Source organism: Dermacentor silvarum, chromosome 7 (genome assembly GCF_013339745.2).
Source record: "Dermacentor silvarum isolate Dsil-2018 chromosome 7, BIME_Dsil_1.4, whole genome shotgun sequence".
Taxonomy (NCBI): Eukaryota; Metazoa; Arthropoda; class Arachnida; order Ixodida; family Ixodidae; genus Dermacentor; species Dermacentor silvarum.
Genome location: NC_051160.1, coordinates 71,867,211 through 71,887,622, shown reverse-complemented (window position 1 = coordinate 71,887,622; position 20,412 = coordinate 71,867,211). Strand labels below are relative to the sequence as shown.

General features: G+C 46.7%; 1 protein-coding gene across 1 annotated transcript in view; it reads left to right on the top strand.

The window, feature by feature from the left end:
- Nucleotides 1-6,752: 6,752 nt before the first annotated feature.
- The window catches only part of LOC119458952 (chymotrypsinogen B-like), a 41,996-nt gene continuing 28,336 nt past the window's right edge, over nt 6,753-20,412 (top strand). Inside the window, exons 1-2 of the mRNA XM_049671527.1 lie at nt 6,753-6,807; nt 8,115-8,244. Of these exons, the coding sequence (XP_049527484.1) occupies nt 6,753-6,807; nt 8,115-8,244 (185 nt within the window). The remainder of the gene's footprint in view (nt 6,808-8,114; nt 8,245-20,412) is intronic.

Genomic DNA, 20,412 nt, shown 5'->3' with positions numbered 1-20,412 from the left:
CGTGTAGCCTTCGCCTCGAGGGACGAAGGCTGTGGCCTCACCAGCCCGGAGGCCGATGGATCCTCCTTAGCCTCTGAGCTGCGATAGCTGCTGCCAGCGCTAGTGGAGGCCTCTGGTGCGGCCGATTCCGAGAAGGGCAGGGCAGCCTGAGCTGCTCCCACCACGAGGGCGGGTGGCAGTCGCCTCAGTACGCTGCGCGTGCCTTGGGCGACCGCCGTGGTCCGTCGTGGTGCTGCCCCCTGTTGCACCACTTCGGCAAAAGTTTTCATTGAAAATGAAGGTGAAAGACGCTGTCGTGCTTCCCGGAAACTGATATTCTCTTTGACATTGATAGTAATTATCTCTTTTTCTTTCTTCCAGGCTGCGCAAGATCTGGAATATGCAGGGTGGTTGCCATCGCAGTTCGCGCAATGGGCCTCAGCAGTACATTCATCAGCAGAGTGATCTTTTGTAGCGCATTTCGCACAAGTTAGTCGTCCTCGGCAGCTTTGAGAGGCATGGCCAAACCTCTGACACTTGTAGCAGCGTCGTGGATCTGGAATGTAAGGTCTTACACGCAGTTTGAGGTAGCCTGTTTCTATTGCATCCGGGAGTGTGCTAGAGCCAAAAGTAAGTACTGTGTGTTTGGTTGGTAGTTCTTTGTTGTCGCGCCTGATTTTTATGCGTTGTACATTTATAACGTTTTCTTCTTTCGATCCATTCAGGAGTTCTTCATCAGTCAAATCCATGAGGTCGTCGTCTGAAACCACACCCTTGATGGTGTTCATTGTTCGGTGTGCACTCACAGATATGGTTTTATCGCCAATGCCACCAGGTTTGTAAGTTTCTCGTACTGCATTTTGTCTTTTACTTCAGTCAGAAGGTCACCACTTGCCATCTTGGTGGCTTTGTAGCCACTTCCAATCACCTCCGTGAGACATTTTGACACCAAGAAGGGTGAAATGTTTGTCGCTTTTTTGTCTGTGTTTTCACAGTGAATCACGTGAAAACGTGGGAAATTTTCGGTGGACTTTGTGAAGAATTTCAAGCATTCAACGGTGCGCTCTCTTTTTATCAGAGGGAGATCAGCGAGTTTGGGCTATGAGTATGCCATACAAATTAAAGTGATTTCGGCAGCGGTGCCAGCCGCCCACCGCGGAGCCCGACAAGGGGACGTGACAGGGTTGTTATAAACAAGACCTGCCAACGCCAGCTGTACACAACCACTATAACAAAATATAATATAACCAAGGTTGGCTATCTCACACAAGGTTAACCCAAGCTGCCTGGAAGATCAGAAATTCAGAAGTGAGAAGGAGACAGGAAAGATTGAAAGTGAGAGAAAAGGACGAAGATTGAAGAGGAGGACAGGAAAAGGCAACTACCGATTTCCCCCGGGTGGGTCAGTACGGGGGTGCCGTCTACGTGAAGCCGAGGCCAAAGGCGTGTGTTGCCTCCGCCTAGGGGCCTTAAAGGTCCAAACACCCGGCTTCGGCTCAACCCCCAGGATCCCCTTTTCCCCGGACACGGCTAAGCCACGCACGGTTAAACGCGGCAGGGTCCGACACTCATGTGCTCGGGTCCAACGTTGCAAATAATAAAGCCAATTCCTTTAAAATTAATGGTATTGTGTTATCAGGTAAACAACGACTGCTGCCCTTTTAGCGAACTTGTCGGTAGAATTAGCTAACTTTTTGTGTGTTTAGCGAGCAGAGCTATGACAGAACAGGCAGCTACAATTTAGCGACTTTGCAGCGCGGAGAGTTGCTTCTAAAATGGCCGTCTAGAACGCACATTGTTTTATTTTTATTTGTTAAGCTACATGTAAGCTACCGGAATTGGGTGCGCGATGCATGGTCGCCGTAATCCCGATGACGCTACTGTTGCCTTCACATTACGGACCTTGACACCGTGTTTGTGCTTCACAGCTCAGTATTCTTACTTAACTCATGTTTGCATGCTCACAAAATGCGTGCTGACAAAATGCATGCCCAAGAAATGCGGTGTTTCTATTCTTTACAACACAGATATGATGGGTCTTAGCGCTGCGGGTTGTGCAGTTTCCCTAAATGCGTTTATTGGTGGACGCTCGCAAACGTAAAATAGAATAATTTACCAAATACTATTGCAGTGGATTTCACGGTGACAGCTGTAATAAAGCAGTCGAGTAATGAGGCATATAACATTTATAAAAATAAAACTTGCAGCTTGCTAGTTGGCTCACGTTTACGGAAAACATATTGTGCAAATATTGACACGCTACGAGAGGGGCAGAGACATGGACAAGCGCAAACGCTTGTGTGTTTTTGCGCAGTACCTCTTTTCTAAACAACTGCAACAAGGCATGGATATCAGAGCGGCCTCTGAGCGAATCTGAACGCACCGCTTCCGTTTCTCGAGGCTTCCGAAAAATTCATTACTGCGCAGAACATTCAAGTAGTTCTACGCCCGGTCTTTACAAAATTTTTGTAGAAAGTCTATGTAAAGTCTTTAGACATTTGTCTATGAAGTCAACAGACTTTCTATAGACATTTCTTTAGACTAGTCTACAGACAGTCTATGAACTTATGGCTATACACTTTTTGTAGACTAGTCTACAAAATGTCTGAGTCTACAGATTGACTTTAAACAGTCTATAGATTAATGTAAATTCACTTTTGTAGACAAATGTCTGCAGAATGTCTATAGACAAGTCTATAGGCTTGTATAGTTATACATTTGTACACATAAATTTATACAATGTCGATAGACTATCTATAGACTATTCCTATAGACCAGTCTATAGTCTGTCTATGAACCTATGACCTTACACGTTTTATAGAATGTGGTCTGCAGACTATCTATATATAGACAGTTCCTGTAGATCAGTCTATAGCTAATCTATGCACTTCAGCCTTACAATTTTGCCGGCTATTGTCGATACAGAGTGTTCCAGCTAATTTAAATGTAGCGAAGTTGTTCAACGAAGTATTAAAAAAGACAGCGCTATCAGGTCCCATTTTAAGACATATGGCGTGAATTCGGCCTTTCAGAGACATGACCTGTAGGTCTTTTTATGATAGTATACCTTGACCGTGTTTTTTACCTTTTATTTTCATTGACCAGCTTGGCTAAAATAGCTGGGACGCCTTATTGTGGTAGGAAGACGGCAATTTAATGTTTCTGATCGGTGTGCGGGGCCGATATTCGAAAATGCGCGGGCTTTTCCGAGCTTGTGCTCGGCGTGCGGGGCCGAAAAGCGCGGGAGTGAGCGTCGCTGGTGCGCGTGGTCGGTGCGCGTGCCGGGAGAGACCATCTGGAATGACGGGGCAGCCAGGCTGACAGAACGGGCAGTGCAGCGAGATGGAGCGGACCGAACGCCGGCCCACGTCCCGGTATCCCGGTCCTGCACTGCGAACCGGGCGCCGCCCCGGCTTCTACCATCGTCGCGGGTCTTGCTGAGCTGGGCCTCGTCCCGGCTCGCACGACCGCTGCCGTGCTGCCAGGCTCGGGCTACGTCCCAGAGCCCTGGTCCTGTTCTTCGAACCGGGCGTCGTCCCGGATTTCACCCCACTGCTGTGCTGGGCTTCGTCCCGGCACTAATCCCACCGCTACGGTGCTAAGCTCGGGCTATGACCCAGAGCTAACGCTCCGGAACCGGGCTACGTCCTGGTGCCACCCTGAACTTCAACCGCCGCCCGTATACCCACCGCCGTCAGAGTCAAGTCCGCCGAGCCGTCGCCACGAGGCCGGACTCCTGTTTAGAACTGTGAGTGCTCAAGCGTGACACTTATCCAGCTTATCTGTATAGTTCGTGTTCCCGTATTCGTCCCATGTGCCGTTCGTGTCATAAATACGTCTCTTTGTGTCTCTGGTTGTTTTCTTGTGCGTCTGGCTGACCTGCGCCCACAACATAATCATCACACCTATGTAGTAGCTAATAGACTAAATTTTGCCAACTATGTTACGGCAGGCAATGTTATTCTGCTTAAATATAAGCGCTCAATGCTGGGGGTTCTTAATAAGCAGACTATTGGAAATGTCTATAAAGCTTTATTGCATCCAGTATGCATATGGGAACATACGTAGGGAACTGTAGATAGAAAAGAATGCATGCAGATGGAAACAAATTAAATTATGGGGTTTTACGTGCCAAAACCAGTTCTGATTATGAGGCACGCCGTAGTGGGGGACTCCGGAATTTGGACCACCCGGGGTTCTTTAACGTGCACTTAAATCTAAGTACACGGGTGTTTTCGCATTTCACCCCCATCGAAATGCGGTCGCCGTGGCCGGGATTCGATCCCGCGACCTCGTGCTCAGCAGCCCAACACCATAGCCACTGAGCAACCATGGTGGGTTGCAGATGGAAGTAGTCAAAAATCTAAAATGCGAGTAGTCGTGAATCTTTATGTAAGGCTGCATGACCATTGGGTACATGCACATTTAAGAAATATTAGTCACATGCAATGCATCCGCTTGGATGAAATCTATCTACAAGTTAGTTTAAATTTTTTGACATATGGCGGCAACAAAATTTTGAAGGTATATTATGCATGTGCACCTGTCGCTTGCCATATGCATTGATGTTAATAGATTATTAATGCTCCTGAACCAGCCGCACTCTCATATGTTGCATAAACAAATATTGCAAGCAATTCCACTAGTGCTGAATCATGCAGTGCGAAAACGAAAACAAGTGTACCGATATTCAAATAAGTGTTTTTATTGAACGATATAATAATTTATTAAAATGCATGTATTGTGCTGTCATCAAAAGAGACTATTTACATATTTACAGCTACTTCCCCTTGGCAAGCACGGTTGCCAGGCTGGCCTTGACCTTCGTGTCAGTCGTTCCGAAGGTGTTGCAGGTGCATGCTGCCAATAAGTATATGCAACAATGTGACTTTGTTCGTTCATTAAGCAGCTTAATAGTCAATAGTCGGAGTATGAGAAAGAAAGCCATTGCAGACTGTTCTAAGCGGAAATAAATTGCAATTCTTAACGTGATAGTTCAAAACTACAGTCACTCTTTTCAGCATGTTCGTTCTGCACGGGCACATTGCATTAAAAGCCGAAAAATGTGCACATAGTCCAGCCGGCTATTTTTGTTTCAGCAATTATTATAAGAATCATTTGGGATTCTCGCATTCGTATTTTTTTATTTCGGTAAGTTGACTATGTGTCATATGAACCTGTCTTGAAACGAAACGTACCATTGGTAGCTGGCACCAGCAGCCATTACGGTTGTCTTACAGCTCATCGTACTGTAACATGATGAAACGGTAAAATGGTACTGATTCGTATTGGCATGTAGTTTTTAGTCAGAGGTAAACCAAATTAACTAGAGACACATGTCATGAGAGAAAATTACATGCAAAACTACTAATAAAGCGTAAGAAGAATACTCATCGAAGAGTTTTACCTCACATTGTTGCATCTTTCTGTGTCCTTGTCTTCCCTGCTGTAATCGTGTCATCATGAATTACGAACTTGGCCAAGCCCTTGTCAGCTTTATTAAACAACTGATTCAATTCAGCTAAATCTATTAGTGCATTTCAAGGGACTGACGTGTTATTCGTTTTAACTAAAAATTACGTATTGGCAGTAATTTGGCAAGCATAAAATCACAATATTTGTTATTGCACCTAAACTGCGGGTGTCATAGACTGCCAGGGAATTTTCGTGAAAGCAGCTATGAAAGCAACCACTTCTTATGTACTCACCACTCCTCTCTGTAATGCCCTCGTGCATTGAGAGTATGTAAATAAATACATAAGAAAGTAAATAAATAAATAAACAAGTAAATAAATAAATATATAGTGGTCTACGACTTGGTACTCTCATGGTCCTTTCGTTAACTTGGCATGTATCAAATTTGGCATAGTATGACAACAGTGTATGAGAAACATAAATGATATGTCATGACATGATTGTCATGATATGTGTGTGAGATAGGACATGAAACAGCCGCCTACTTCTTGGTGCTCTCATGGTCATTTCATTAACTTGGTAGGCTAAACGCACACTGCTTCGCATAACAGCGATTCCCATGCGTGGGATCTGCCGGCTTTTTCCTTTTTTTTTCGCGAGGTGTTTTATAATGTAGCTAGTGTTTCCGTGAATTAACCGAAAGTTATGAAATGAGGGAAAACGCAGCCCTACCACTGACCGGTGCATTCGCATGTCGCTTCTTACTTCGCCATTGACTAAGCCCAACTAGAGAACTTCTGAAGCCCGACTTATGAAAGCGCTTGGCCTGCGTCATAGCGGAGCGAATTGCGAATAACATGGCGACCACGCGACGAAAAACGTGCGCATGACGGGACCACGCATGAATTGGCGCAAGGGCCTCCCTACTTGAAAACTTCTGCCGTAAGTGGGCGATTACTTTAGCCAGGAGATTCGCCGAGCGGTCGCAGTCTCGTGCTCCTCCGCTAACCACACACTGCTTCCTAGCACGCAAGAGCATTTTTCATTCGACTAGCGGTATAAACAAGTTCGTCGCCTTCCTTGACTATCTTCCTTTTTTTCTCTCACTCCCTCCCTCTTCTCACGTGCCTCCTAAGCGGAAATAGCGTGACCGCCTGAAAGCCTCTAGCGTCCCACAATAGTAGCAGCCAAGCTGGCGCTGATACACACCTGGTAACGACATTGACCTTCACTAGAAATCCCTTTCCAACCGGTTACTTCTTTTGTTTTTTCGTGTGGAATATGCGATAACTTTCTCGAGACTTGCGACTGCCGGTCACTTCGAATAGAACACTACGCGACGCCACTCCTGTCCCATCATGGCTTCATGTCGTGGTTATTGCTTGCTCATTTTTCTGGCGACACCGCTGCTTGGTGAGTTTTCTTCGTCGAGTGCGCTACGTATTCGTTCACTAAATTTCCTTCACTGATAAACGAAGGCCCTTTCGGAGCCGAACTTTCAGTTCTCCTATCTTTTGTGTATTCGAATGACTAATTGAGTGACCTGTAAACTAGTCAAATAATAGCGCACCCAAGAGGCCCACTATTATATATATATCAGACTGTTTTCGTTCCTTGTGAATCTCTGGCTACTGTCAGCTTTTACATGTGCAAGAGAACTGATGGTTGCGACAAGTATTGAAAACAACCGAAGTAAATTTTTAATGGCACAGAAAACAGTACTATCGACAGATTGCTTGCGCATTATTACCGTCACGACGAAGTACTTGTACTCAGGTGGTAAGAGGTATCTGCTGCTAAGAGAAAACTGCGCAATCGGTTATAGCTTCATCGGAGGACGCACAGGCGTCGACTTGGAGTTTTCGCTCACAGCGATCAGGCTAACAAAAGGTCATTTGTAGATATCACCGGTACTTCAGTTCCGGTTCCGGTTTGGGTGAAAGGTGTTGCATCCGTGGAGAATTATAGTGAGCCCAGGAAGCAAGAACAGTTCTTTTCTTGATTTATTGAGCACGTCCTCTATTTTCCGTAAGGGGAAGCCTCAATAATTGCGCGGTCACGTGTCAAATAGAGGGTGTTTTTTTTAGCTGCACCAAATTTTGAAAATCAGAAAAATATATATCTTGGTCCCGTTATGTTTAGCATTCGGGTGTACGGATTGGCAGCCTCTAGATCCAGAGCAATTTCCACGCATATGTGCGTAATTAGCGAAGTTACGGTAATTAACTTTCTAATTATCAACAATAGGTGGCTACAGCAAATGAGTACTTTGTGGCCCAACCTCGACACTACCTATCTCAACGATCAAATTTTGAATAGCGGAGTTCATGTGGGAGCTACGTGAACAATTAGTTCCCCTTGGCAGACTCCTTGAAACCGAAACTGGCCGCAAAAAGAGCGTCTGTGTCGTCGATGTCGCCGCCCCCCCCCCCCCCCCCCCCACCTTTCGTCCCGTCTCCGAGGTCACCGCCTGTCCGGCCCCACGAGCACCTTCCGTTATCTCCTTGCTGTTTGCGGCAGCTACAAAACAAAAATCACCCTGTTTGGTCGCGCCCACGAAGTGGCGCCGTATACAATACACTACACTAGGGTGACATAGAAGCTGCGCAGTTTGTATCAATTCATATGACCTCTGTTGAGCCTTGGGGCGGACAGAATTGTCAGATATGGTAATTATGATGGTGACTCACAGCCTGCACTTGTTCGTCTTTTCCTTACAGGCACGAGCCAGCTACAGCTAAACGCCGGCTGCAAGGTGGAAACCTTGCACGCGTGTGGAGAAGACTACATTCCCTTTACCAAAGGCCCCCACCTGCACGAGTCCGGGAAGGAGCTCGAAGACGGATGCAAGTGAGTGATGGCGTATCTGTTCACTAAAAAGGGACTTGGGGCCATAATGACAAAGCTTGTTGATCGTAAAGTAAAGAGATCTTTGCGATTGACCAGACACCTTCGCTAACGCGCCCCTGTTAGCATTGGCCGGCACATCTTACGAGCTGCTCAGTGTGCGAATGGCTTTGTAATACGGTCATACTTCATGACCTACGAAAAAATTCAGACGGCGGTCGCTAATTGTGACACAGATTTTTCCTAAGAGTACAAACTCATTGCCAATGTTACGCCAACCGAGCGCAAAGAATGGTTTTCTTTGCACAAGTTCATTGGAAGTGGGTGGCTGATAACTCAGCAATGTTTCTGCCAAGTGTGAGCAGCCTGAATGCGTTCTTTAATATTGCGAAAGATTTGAGAGTACTTAGCCTTCATGGGACCCGTCTGTTCAGAGCAGCTTCAATGTCTTCCATCTTACGTCCGCTTCTTTGAGAGTCGAAACAGTTGGATTTGCTTCCTTGCTTCGATCATCATGTCTCAAAAGAAGAGCTAAAGCCACAAGAGCAGCAGCAGTAGCAGCCAAAGAGAACAATGGCAACAACACCAACAACACCAACAACAAAAACAACAAAAACAACAACAACAAATAATAATAATAATAATAATAATAATAATAATAATAATAATAATAATAATAATAATAATAATAATTTCTTCATCAATCAATCAATCAAAATTTATTTATCATGCCCAGGAACAACTATGAGGTCTACGTGCTGGCGGATGCATACTTATAGAGCAACAAGAAAAAAAAATGTAGCAGGGGAATATAAGTAACAAAAATCAATAAAAAACAAGGAATAAGCAGTTATAAGTTCAGATGAGAACCAGTGGGGATATTTAGAGCATATAGGACTGTACTGTGGAATGTATTTGCGCATACTGCTCAAAACAAGCTCCGTAAACTGACCTACTCGGTCATCCCCAGTGGTTTTATCTGTGACCAGTGTCCAATGGATGGTGGACAAAAAATTCTATAAGCCAACATAATCACCACGCTTGAAAAGAAAGCAAGAAGGTTCATTAATGCCAGTGGAGGAGCTCTGCCTCAAGGCTGACACAGATGCAGTTATCTTAAGTGATGGGTGAAGCTTATCGGGGCACACAAGGGAAATGTTAGAAAGGGAGGCATCTATAACTTGAGCATTCGAGAGGCAAATGTCTAAGAAATTGCCAGAGGACTAATCGATCAAGTTGTGCTGCTGAAGAGAACAGAAAGACAGAAAGTCCAACAAAAGGTTTCATTTTTTCTCGATGTAATGATTATATTGAGAATATGTAAACGTGTTGCAATCAATTCCTGGTGTGTTAAAATCACCAAGAAGGATTACTCTGTGCTTGCTATGGGAGGATAAGACACTTTCATTAGAAGAGATGTCCTCATCAAGCCAGACAGGGGAAATATTCGGTGGTACATAGAAAGTTCTGATTAACAATTTTTCACAGTGCGCTAGGCAGACTTCATGCCAAATCCACTCCTGTACACTTTTATGTCATTGCGCCTTACACATGTCAGTGAATTATTAATAATAACAATAATAATAACAATAACAAATATGATACCTTATTCTGTATACCATGTACTTCCCGCGTTACCAAAGCGTTTTTTAGTAAATTCTGATATTTAAGAACGACAAGAACGGCGACAAGCGTTTAGTTCTCTTCCTGTCAACATCACGGCGGTAGCCCAGTGTGATAGCAGCCGAAAAAGAGTGCGGATACCCACGCAATCGGGCGAAACTCCTCGGCGGCTTCCATAACCATCTTAATAGCGGGACGCTAAAGAAAAGGATTCGAAGCATGAGTGTACGTATGTACAGGGTAGTGCGAAACGTAACGCTCGACTTTTAACGCGCTCGTGCGCGTTGCAAATGCATGATGAATGGTATATTACAATCCAGACCGTCATAAACGTCCTGCGGTGTTGCATTCAATCATACGAACGCCTGTCTGTGACGTATAAACCAGCGGCACTGCGCAAGTGCTTGCTGTCTAAAATTATTCAGGCTATCGTCCCAGCTGTTGTTTGTGCTGTCCCTCTTCGCGTCGCTATGTCTATCTGGCGACACACCGACGTCAAACCCAGAGAAAGAGGCACAGGAGCGAGGCCCAGATGCTACAGCTGAGCTCGTAATGCGACATGATTACAGTATGAACCCTCCCACGACTTTCATTGCAATGCCTCCCAGGTCATCCCGCATTTCAAATGACATTAGAGCACTTGGCCGAGCACACATCGTGTAGTGGTCTAAGAATCGACTGACCATGTAGTACTATTTGACTACACTGTATCCAGTATCGACCTAACTTATTCGTCTAGACAGCGGACACATCAAACCACAGCGAAATAATCACAGAAGGCATAGCTCTAAAGGGGGATGTGGATGACGACAAAGTAGGGCGAATATGAGCGAATAGGTCAAATTTACTATCAATTAGATTTCCCGATGAGTAACAAACTTTTGCACCAAAAAAGAAAAAAGAAAATGAAGAAGAAATAAGAGTTGCAGGAGTGTACAAAAGGCAAATCAGAAGTGATCGGCAGCTATTGTATTGCGTTAGCATTTATGTGGACACTCCAAGAAAATTTTCGCCGTCTTCATCACCATCACAACGGGGCTCTGCATCTATTTATGCTAAATGCTTATCCATGCCATATATGCGTACTTTATTGCTGCACTATTCAATCACTAAAGTTGGCCATACCAAGTCTTACGTTCATTTCTAATATATTCCTCACAATTTCGAGAATGGCAGCCCACAAACTAATGTCTTGACACATAACATCCAGAGCACATACCTTTGGCCATAAATCTTATCAGACTAATAAATATGAAAAGTATAAAACAACGTAAGCGCTGAGACCTGAAAGTGACGTAATTTTACTGGCGCGGCTCCTCACGGGCCACGTATTGGCACCTGTGCGATCTCATTACAGACCCTACACAGCATGGTAAAGATTTTGAGGGTGTCAGGAATATTGGCAGACCGACGTATGTCGTGTCAGCGTTAGCCCGACGTGCGTATAGTTAGAATACCGCCCGAGCAGTTAAAGTGCAGTTCAAGTGGATCCACACATATCCGGGCTGTGTTTGAATGGATGAGTTTTCTTTCCGTGCTCATGTCCCCTGCTCATGTCGTTCCGTGAGAATTTCCAGTTCCTATGAAATCGCTCGTGTAAATGTCCTTCCTACAAAATACCTTCTCCAGTAGGCGAAATGTACATGATGGAGGCCAAAGTCTCATCTTTCTCAAAATAGTTTTTTTTTCTCTTTTTTCGTCCAATAGAGATAGCTATTTTAACCTGCTGCGCTACGACAGCTCGAGTCAAGTTAAGGAATAGAAGGAGCATACCGTACACCTCCACGTACATTCAGCGAGGAAATTTAATGCGAAACTCTGCGCGTTAATCGCAGAGAACTCGAGTTGCGAGTACTCGGACGCTATGCGTGACAGTGAAAAGGCGGATTTCATCGTGTATCTGAGTAGAGTTTCTAAATATGTCGTTTTGCCCATGCAAAGCGTGACAGAAGCGACGCCGCAAATTCGTTGCGTGAGACTCTGCAGCTTGTTCATTGTTTAACAAACGTATTGTGCTCCTGTCACCAACAGTGCTCGAACAAGGTGTGTTTCGAGCTGGATTAAAATATGTCAATTTGTGGCAGTCGCTAATACTTTTTTTTATTTCTAAGCAGCAAACAGAAAGGTACATATGGAATCGGTTGGCTACGCCTCAAGTTTTTAGTTGTTATACAGGCCCTAATGTGCATCGTAGAAAAAGCCAGCAGTGAAGTCAGGATGACTCATATGTTCCGTAAATGTTAGACAAGATACCAGGTTGATGATGATGAATTTGGTGTTTTGTGGCGGCCCAAAGACCAAGTATGGCCAAAGAGAACCGTGTATAGTGTGCTGCGTTGTACTGTGCCATGGCTGGTCCATGCCGGAGGTTTGTGGCGAGCCTCTGCAACCTATTGCCTGGGGCCAAGGTGTTGATCAGCGCACACACGAATGATGCCGGATGAATTCGAGTACAACCTGGTATGTCAATAGACATACCAGGTTGTGCTATTTTGTATATTTTTCACTTCTAGCCTTTTTCTAGGGTCTTTCACTTGCTGCTCTATCTTCATTGCAGAGTAACATGCCGGCGAATCATTTTGCACCGGTAAAATTTAAAGAAAGGGCTATATATTGTTACGGGGTGTGTAGAAGGCGTTTATTGCAGAAAGCCGTAGGGCAAGTGGGTGCCGATACTACACGTCGTCCTTCTCTTCCTCGCTGCTCTCCTAATGTTGTTGCTGCTGATGCTGCCGCTCCACTACCTTTGACGCACTGTAACATGGCTCCTCTCGCAGACGAAGCCCTCCGGGCGAGTAGTCAGTGGGGCTTTCGTTGAATAAACGGCTTCAGGCGGGCTACATGCGTGATGTCGGTCCTGGATGACCGTCTCCCACTGGAAGTGAGGCGCGCAATTCTATAATTCACCTCGCTGAGACGTTCAAGCACAATAAACGGTCCACCATAGTCAGCGAGCAGTTTTTGACATAGACCGCGTTTACGCACGGGAATCCATAGCCACACTAGGTCACCCGGTTCGTAAGTGACTTGCCGATGTCGACTATCGTATCGGGATTTGTACTGCTTTTGCGAAGCTAGAGTACGTAATCGAGCGATGCGCCGAGCCTCCTCTGCTCGGCAGAGAGTTTCCGCGATACAAGCGTCGTCGTGACTGCCAAAAGGGAAGATAGTGTCCAAAGTGTACCTCGGCGGACGAGCGTAGAGCAGGAAAAACGGACTGTATCCAGTGGTCTCATGTTGCGCGGTGTTGTATGCGTATGTGACGAACGGCAATACTTCGTCCCAGTTCTTATGGTCCGAGCTTACGTACATGGAAATCATGTTCACAAGTGTTCTGTTCGTGCGTTCTGTCAGCCCATTAGTTTGCGGGTGGTAAGGCGTTGAGTGTCGCAGGTTGGAGGCGCACAAACGTAGAAGTTCTTCAACAACATCAGCTGTGAACTGACGGCCACGGTCGCTAATGATCACTCGAGGGGGACCATGCCGAAGTATAATGCAATGTAGCATAAACTGGGAAACATCGCCTGCAGTTGCAGAGGGTAGTGCTGCCGTCTCGCAGAACCGCGTCAGGTAGTCGGCACATACTATGATCCAGCGGTTGCCTGTGGAAGAACGTGGGAACGGTCCTATGAGATCGATGCCGACTTGCTCAAAGGGGGAACTGGGTGGCACCACAGGCTGTAAGAAACCGGCTGGAGCTGCAGTAGGTCTCTTGTGACTTTGACACTCGGCGCAAGTGGCTACGTATGTCTCCGTGGTCTTGCGCATTTGAGGCCAGTAAAACCTTTCTTTGGCTCGATGGAGTGTCCGCGTGGAGCCTAAATGACCTGAAGTTGGATCATCGTGCACGACGCGCAAAACAGAAGAGCGGAGGGCTTCTGGCACCACCAGAAGAAACTGTGCACCTATCGCGGAAAAATTCTTCTTATACAACAGTCCATCCCGAACACAAAAACTACATGATGTCGACTCTTTCGCTGCAGAGAAAAGTGGCTCTAAACTCGGGTCATCACGTTGCTCTCTTGCGAAGGTTGTGGCATCTGGGAAATCACGGTGTACGGATGCGATGAGGTGATCGAAACTTTCGGCGTCGCATTCCGTTGTACTAAGAGGCATCCGGGAAAGGCAATCGGCATCAGCATGTCGTCGGCCGCTCTTGTAGGATACAGTGAAGCTGTACTCTTGCAGACGCAGGGCCCATCGTGCAAGGCGTCCAGATGGATCGCGAAGATTCACGAGCCAGCACAAAGAATGATGGTCTGTAACGATCGTAAAGTGACGCCCATACAGGTACGACCGAAATCGCTGCACCGCAAAAATGACAGCAAGACATTCCTGCTCAGTCACCGTGTAGTTACGCTCGGGTTTGCTTAATGACCGACTTGCGTAGGCGATGACGTGCTCTTTGTCATCCACGCGCTGAATCAGAACAGCACCAAGACCTACACCACTCGCATCTGTGTGGACTTTTGTTGGCGCGGAAGGATTGAAGTGTCGGAGGATTGGTCGCGACGTCAGCAGAAACTTCAGCTGTCGAAAGGAAGCAGAACAATCAGGCGTCCACTCGAAAGCGGCGTTCTTGTGCAGGAGGCTGGTCAAGGGATAAGCGACGTCAGCAAATCGAGGAATGAACCGTCGAAAATAGGAGCAGAGTCCTAAAAAGCTGCGAAGTTGTTTGACGGACTGAGGTGGTTCAAATGCTTCAACAGCCTCTGTCTTCGCAGGGTCAGGCCTGACGCCGTCTTTGTCCACAAGATGTCCCAACACCAAGGCTTGGCGCTCACCAAAATGACACTTTTTAGAGTTGAGCACAAGACAAGCCTTCTGTATGCAGCTGAGTACAATACCAAGACGCGTGTTGTGCTCGTGAAATGTGCGTCCAAAAATAATAACATCGTCGAGGTAGCACATGCATATTTCCCACTTTAGACCTCGCAGAATAGTATCCATGAATCGTTCGAAGGTGGCGGGTGCGTTGCACAAGCCGAACGGCATGACATTGAATTCAAAAAGTCCATCGGGTGTTACGAACGCTGTTTTTTTCCTTATCCTCGGCATGCATCGGGATTTGCCAGTAGCCGGATCTCAAGTCTACAGAAGAAAAGTAAGAAGCCGAATGAAGGCAGTCTAAGGCATCATCTATACGCGGAAGTGGGTAGACATCTTTCTTGGTAACATTGTTTAGCCGCCGATAATCAACACAGAATCGCCAACTGCCATCTTTCTTTTTAACGAGGATGACAGGTGCAGCCCAGGGACTCGCGGACTCCTGAATTATCCCTCTGTTCAGCATTTCCTGAACTTGCTCGCCAATTATCTTGCGCTCAGTCGGGGATACTCTGTACGGCTTCTGTCGTATAGGGTACGCTGATCCGGTATTTATACGATGGCGTACTCGAGATGTCGGAATTTGGGACGTCGTGTCAGTCTGCGAAAAGTCAAACACTTGCGAGTGCTTGGATAGAACATCCAGTAACGTGTAGCGCTCACTCGTGCTGAGCGACTTGCTTACCATCTGAAGTAGTTTCGAGTCCGATGGGCAGGGATCGAGGGACTCGTCTACAGCTCCGAGTACAGCCAGTAACGCCGGTGTCTCTTCTTTGAAGAGAGCGAGCTTCATGCCAGAAGGGAGAAGTATGGGCTGGGCCGCATAGTTCATTGCCCATAATCCAGAGTGTCCTTCAACTACCGATACTAAACAATGCGGAACCAAAACGTTCTTCTTTACACAGGCCGAATGAAGCGGCTCCGTCGCGGCATCAAATGTGGCGGGGTTGGCACCAAAGCAAATGACCGGAACGCATACAGCGCATAGTGGGGAATGACGATGTCCTCCGAAACACAAAAGGCACCTTCTTCACGTGGCGAGTTCTCCATGAGTCCTGTTATAACCTCGCGCTGTACCGAAAGCTCCCCACTTCGACAGTCAACGGTTGCACCACACTCCTGCAAGAAATCGATGCCTAAAATAACATCATGCGTGGATCGAGGAATAACGGCGAATTCAGTGGTAATACTTTGCCACACAAACACACATCCGCAGTACAAACACCAATCGGGCACAGCGTGTCACCACTAACACTACGAAACGTGGAAATATTGTCCCAAGAAAACATCACTTTTGTCCCAGTAGGGCTTTAAAATTTAAGCTCATCACGGAAATTGTTGCCCCAGTATCCACAAGAGCCATTGTAGGTATATCGTCAACAAGCACGTGCACTTTGTTTTTCAGCATGAAAACTGGCGGAGGAATGTCGGTTGGCAGCGAACGGTATCCAGCGACCTCACCCCCATCGGCCGCACTGCCTAGTTTTCCGGTGGTGGGGATAGCCGGCGACGCCGCGGCGATGGAGACCGCCGAGTACGTGGAGCAGGCGGTGGCGTTAAGCTGCGATCGGAGGCTGGTGACGGGTTCCGGAAGCTACCTTGGCGAATTCCACGATTGGTTGGCGGGCGTGGAGGCCATGACGCGGAAAAGGGTTGATAATTTGACTGGTACGTCGCTCGTGAAGGTTCTCGGAAAGGTCGGCGGCGGTCACAAAACCTGGCGATGTGGCCAGGGACCCCGCAACTATAGCACACACGAGGAGGCCGAAATTCACGGTGCTGCTCAAAGCCTTCATTTCCGCCACCGAGCATGGGGTATCGGTCATGATCGTCGTATTCTCTGTACCCCGAATAAGTGGTACGGTACCGCTGCGCCGGATAAGAAGTGCGGTGCTGCTGCTCGTTGTTGAAGCGTGGCCGGTTGGTGGGTGCAGATGGAAGCACAGCTCTATAATCGTCCACGTTCGCCGCATTAATAGAGGGTTGCCACGACGTAGCTGGTAGTCCGGGTTCGTTGCCTCGTGCGTCGCCGCTACCATAACGGCCGATTTCGTGGCACCGGAGGAGCTCTTCCCGAACTATCTGTCGTATTGTAGACGACAGATCGGATGGTGTGCTCGCGTCAACGCAGGCCAATGTCGGCACATTAGCCAAACGACCAAATTTCGGTGCCACGCGACGCATCTTCACTGCTTCAAACGTGCGACAATGTTGGATGACGTCGGCCACAGATGTCAGGTTTTCTTTAGCAATCAAGAACTGATATACATCTTCAGCTATGCCCTTGAGAAGATGACCCACCTTATCTTCATCAGACATGCTTGAATCCACGAGTCTACATAGCTTGAGGACCTCTTCTATGTACATGGTACATGTCTCGCCAGAGAGTTGGGCCCTTTGGGACAGAGTCTGTTCAGCTCGCTTCTTCTTCGCTGCGGAGTCCCCAAAGCACCTTTTCAGTTCTTGGACAAATGTATCCCAGGTCGTAAGCGTGTTCTCGTGGTTGTCGTACCACATGAGAGCAGTGTTCGTGAGCGAGAACACAACATTTGACAGCTGAGAGGTGGAGTCCCAGCCGTTATGTTTGCTCACCCGTCGGTACTGCTTCAACCACTCGTCCACATCCTCACCGCCAGTCCCGGCAAAGCTGGGTGGCTCCTTGTACGGTTGCGAAGAACCCGTCGGTCTCGGAGCTTCAGTTTCTCGGGACATGCCTGCTGCTGAGGATGGTGGAAGTCCCGCCAGTCGACGGCTGCGACGAGGTTCAGGGGGTAGCGATTCCGTCGTTGGATGCTTAGATACCCAGCACCTTCCACCACTCTGTTACGGGGTGTGTAGAAGGCGTTTATTGCAGAAAGCCGTAGGGCAAGTGGGTGCCGATACTACACGTCGTCCTTCTCTTCCTCGCTGCTCTCCTAATGTTGTTGCTGCTGATGCTGCCGCTCCACTACCTTTGACGCACTGTAACAATATATATATATATATATATATATATATATATATATATATATATATATATATATATATGGTGACATTGTCCTATTCAGCAATAATAGGGACAAATTACAACGAATTGTTGAGTACCTTAACCAAGAAAGTGTAACAGTTGGGGTTGAAGATTAATATGCGAAGACAAAGCTAATGTCCAATGGCTTGGCAAGGAAACAAGAATTCAGGATCGCCAGTGAGCCATTAGAGTCCGTAAATCATATCATAAGAAGCCAACAAACAATGACACCAAGGACAACATAGGGAAAATTATCTGTACTTACTAATTTATTTAAAGAAATGATAAATTAATGGAAATGAAAATAGATGAAAAAACAACTGTCTGCGGGTGCGGAACGATCCCACGTCTTAGCATTACGTGTGCGATGCTCTTACCATTGAGCTACCGCGGAGCCGTTTTCCCGTCCACTTTCTGGGGTATTTATGTTTTACAGCTAGAACTAACCATGGGAGTGTTAGCCAGCGCCACCACTCACAAACCTAGGTGGCGTATGTGAAACATCCTTTCTGACACAGGCGTCACGAGCACGTGATCTTTTTTGGGTGATGGCAACTGGTCAATAAACCCGCATATGCTAATTGGAGGCATCAATGTTGCCGGATTCGAGCCCATGGTTACGTAATGAACGAGAAGAAAGGGAACCAAGGGGCCCGAATTTTATTAATCATATCTTAAGAAGCCAACAAACAATGACACCAAGGACAATATAGGGGAAATTATTTGTACTCACTCTTTGATTTAAAGAAATGATAAATTAATTCAAATGAAAATAGATGAAAAAACAACTGTCCGCGGGTGGGGAACGATCCCACGTCTTTGCATTACGCGTGCGATGCTCTTAACATTGAGCTACCGCGGAGCCGTTTTCCCATCCACTGTCTAGGGTATTTATGTTTTACAACTAGAACTAACCATGTGAGTGTTAGCCAGCACCACCGCTCACAAACCTAGGCGGCGGATGTGGAACATCCTGTACAGGAGTACGTTTATCTATAGTTCAGTTACAGGGGACGCTGATCATGAGAACGAAATTTTCAGAGACACAGTAGGAGCTTGCGCAAGCGTATAGCCAAGCTCAACAGGCAGATTGAAGAATATTGTCAGCAGCTAAGCAAACAACAATGGAACGAAGTTTGTAATGCTTTGGATGAGCAAATGCATGCAGGCCAGTCATGGCGCATGTTCAAACATCTGCTCGAGCCCGATAACACCAAATCGGAACACACGCAAACCTTGCGTAAGCTGGTGCACGACTATAAAGGCAGCGAGGGAGTCTTTATCGCCAAGGCTAGCAACATATATATCCCCATCAACACCGTCATAGAGCACGGGCAATATACCTGAGGCACAAACGAGCTCGTAGACGAGGAGTTCACCGTAGCTGAAATTAGGGCAACGCTACAGAAGCTCAACACCAAATCTGCACCGGGACCGGACGGGATTAGCAACAGATCTCTCCGGAATCTAGACAATCAAGCAATAGAGAACATCACGCAATATGTAAACGAATGTTGGGCCGAAGGCGCCATCCCAGCACAATGGAAAGATGCTAAAGTAATCCTTATCCCCCAGCCCGGAAAACAACCTGATCTGTCGAACTTGCGCCCCATTTCACTCACGTCCTGCATTTGAAAGCTGATGGAACACGCTTTCTTCATTAGAATCAATAGGAGAAAGAAATTTAGGACAGAGAAATAGAACCAATAGGAGAAGTAAATTTACCCAGACTCCATGCTGGGGTTCCGCGCCCAGCTATGCACACAGGACCCCATGCCTCAAATCAAACAGATCCTAGACAATAAAACAAGATCGACTAGGGCGATACTAGGATTAGACCTAAAAAAAAGCCTTCGACAAAGCAGTGCGTGCAGCTATATTAAATCAGATAAGCTAAATAAACTTAGGATCGAGAGCATATAATTATGTCAAGGAATTCCTAACGGATAGAACGGCATCCCTTGCAGTGGGAGAACACAGATCTGAGCAGAGACACATGGGTAGCACTGGCACCCCACAGGGTTCAGTCATATCGCCCATGCTGTTCAATCTAATAACGATAGGACTCCCGCAATGGCTCAACTCTGTACACGGGATACATCACTCCTTATATGCAGATGACATCACCATCTAGTAGCTGAAGGTAGCGACGGAGAGATAGAGCAGAGACTCCAGGAGACCGTCGACACGATCGAGGAGTATCTCGAAGGTACTGGCCGCGAGTGCTCGGCGGGTAAATCCGAACTCCTCCTCTATTGACGCACGCTCAAAGACAGACCACCCAAGGGTTACAACCGGAACCGCGAGCCTACGCAGAAATCCAAATTCGCACCAAAAACGGCAGGACTATCCTCATAGTGGAACAAGATCGAATGATAGGACTCATCATCGATCCAAGGGTACTAACGGAGAACTGCCAAGAGGCTAGTAACTAAAGTCACCAACGCAATAAGGCTAATCAAGAGAGTCACAAAGAAACACCAGGGAATGAAAGAAGCTAACGTCGTCAGACTTAGATATTCCTTCGCCATAAGTCACATTATATACGTGGCTGCATACCTCAGTTGGTATTCAGCCGAAAAATCTAAGATCAACGCACTCATACGAAGGGCGTAAAAGCAAGTTATCGGTCTTCTAGATAGTACCTGCACCGAGCGAATACTCAACTGGGTATGCACAACACGCTAGAGGAGCTGATAGAGACTCAACAGATT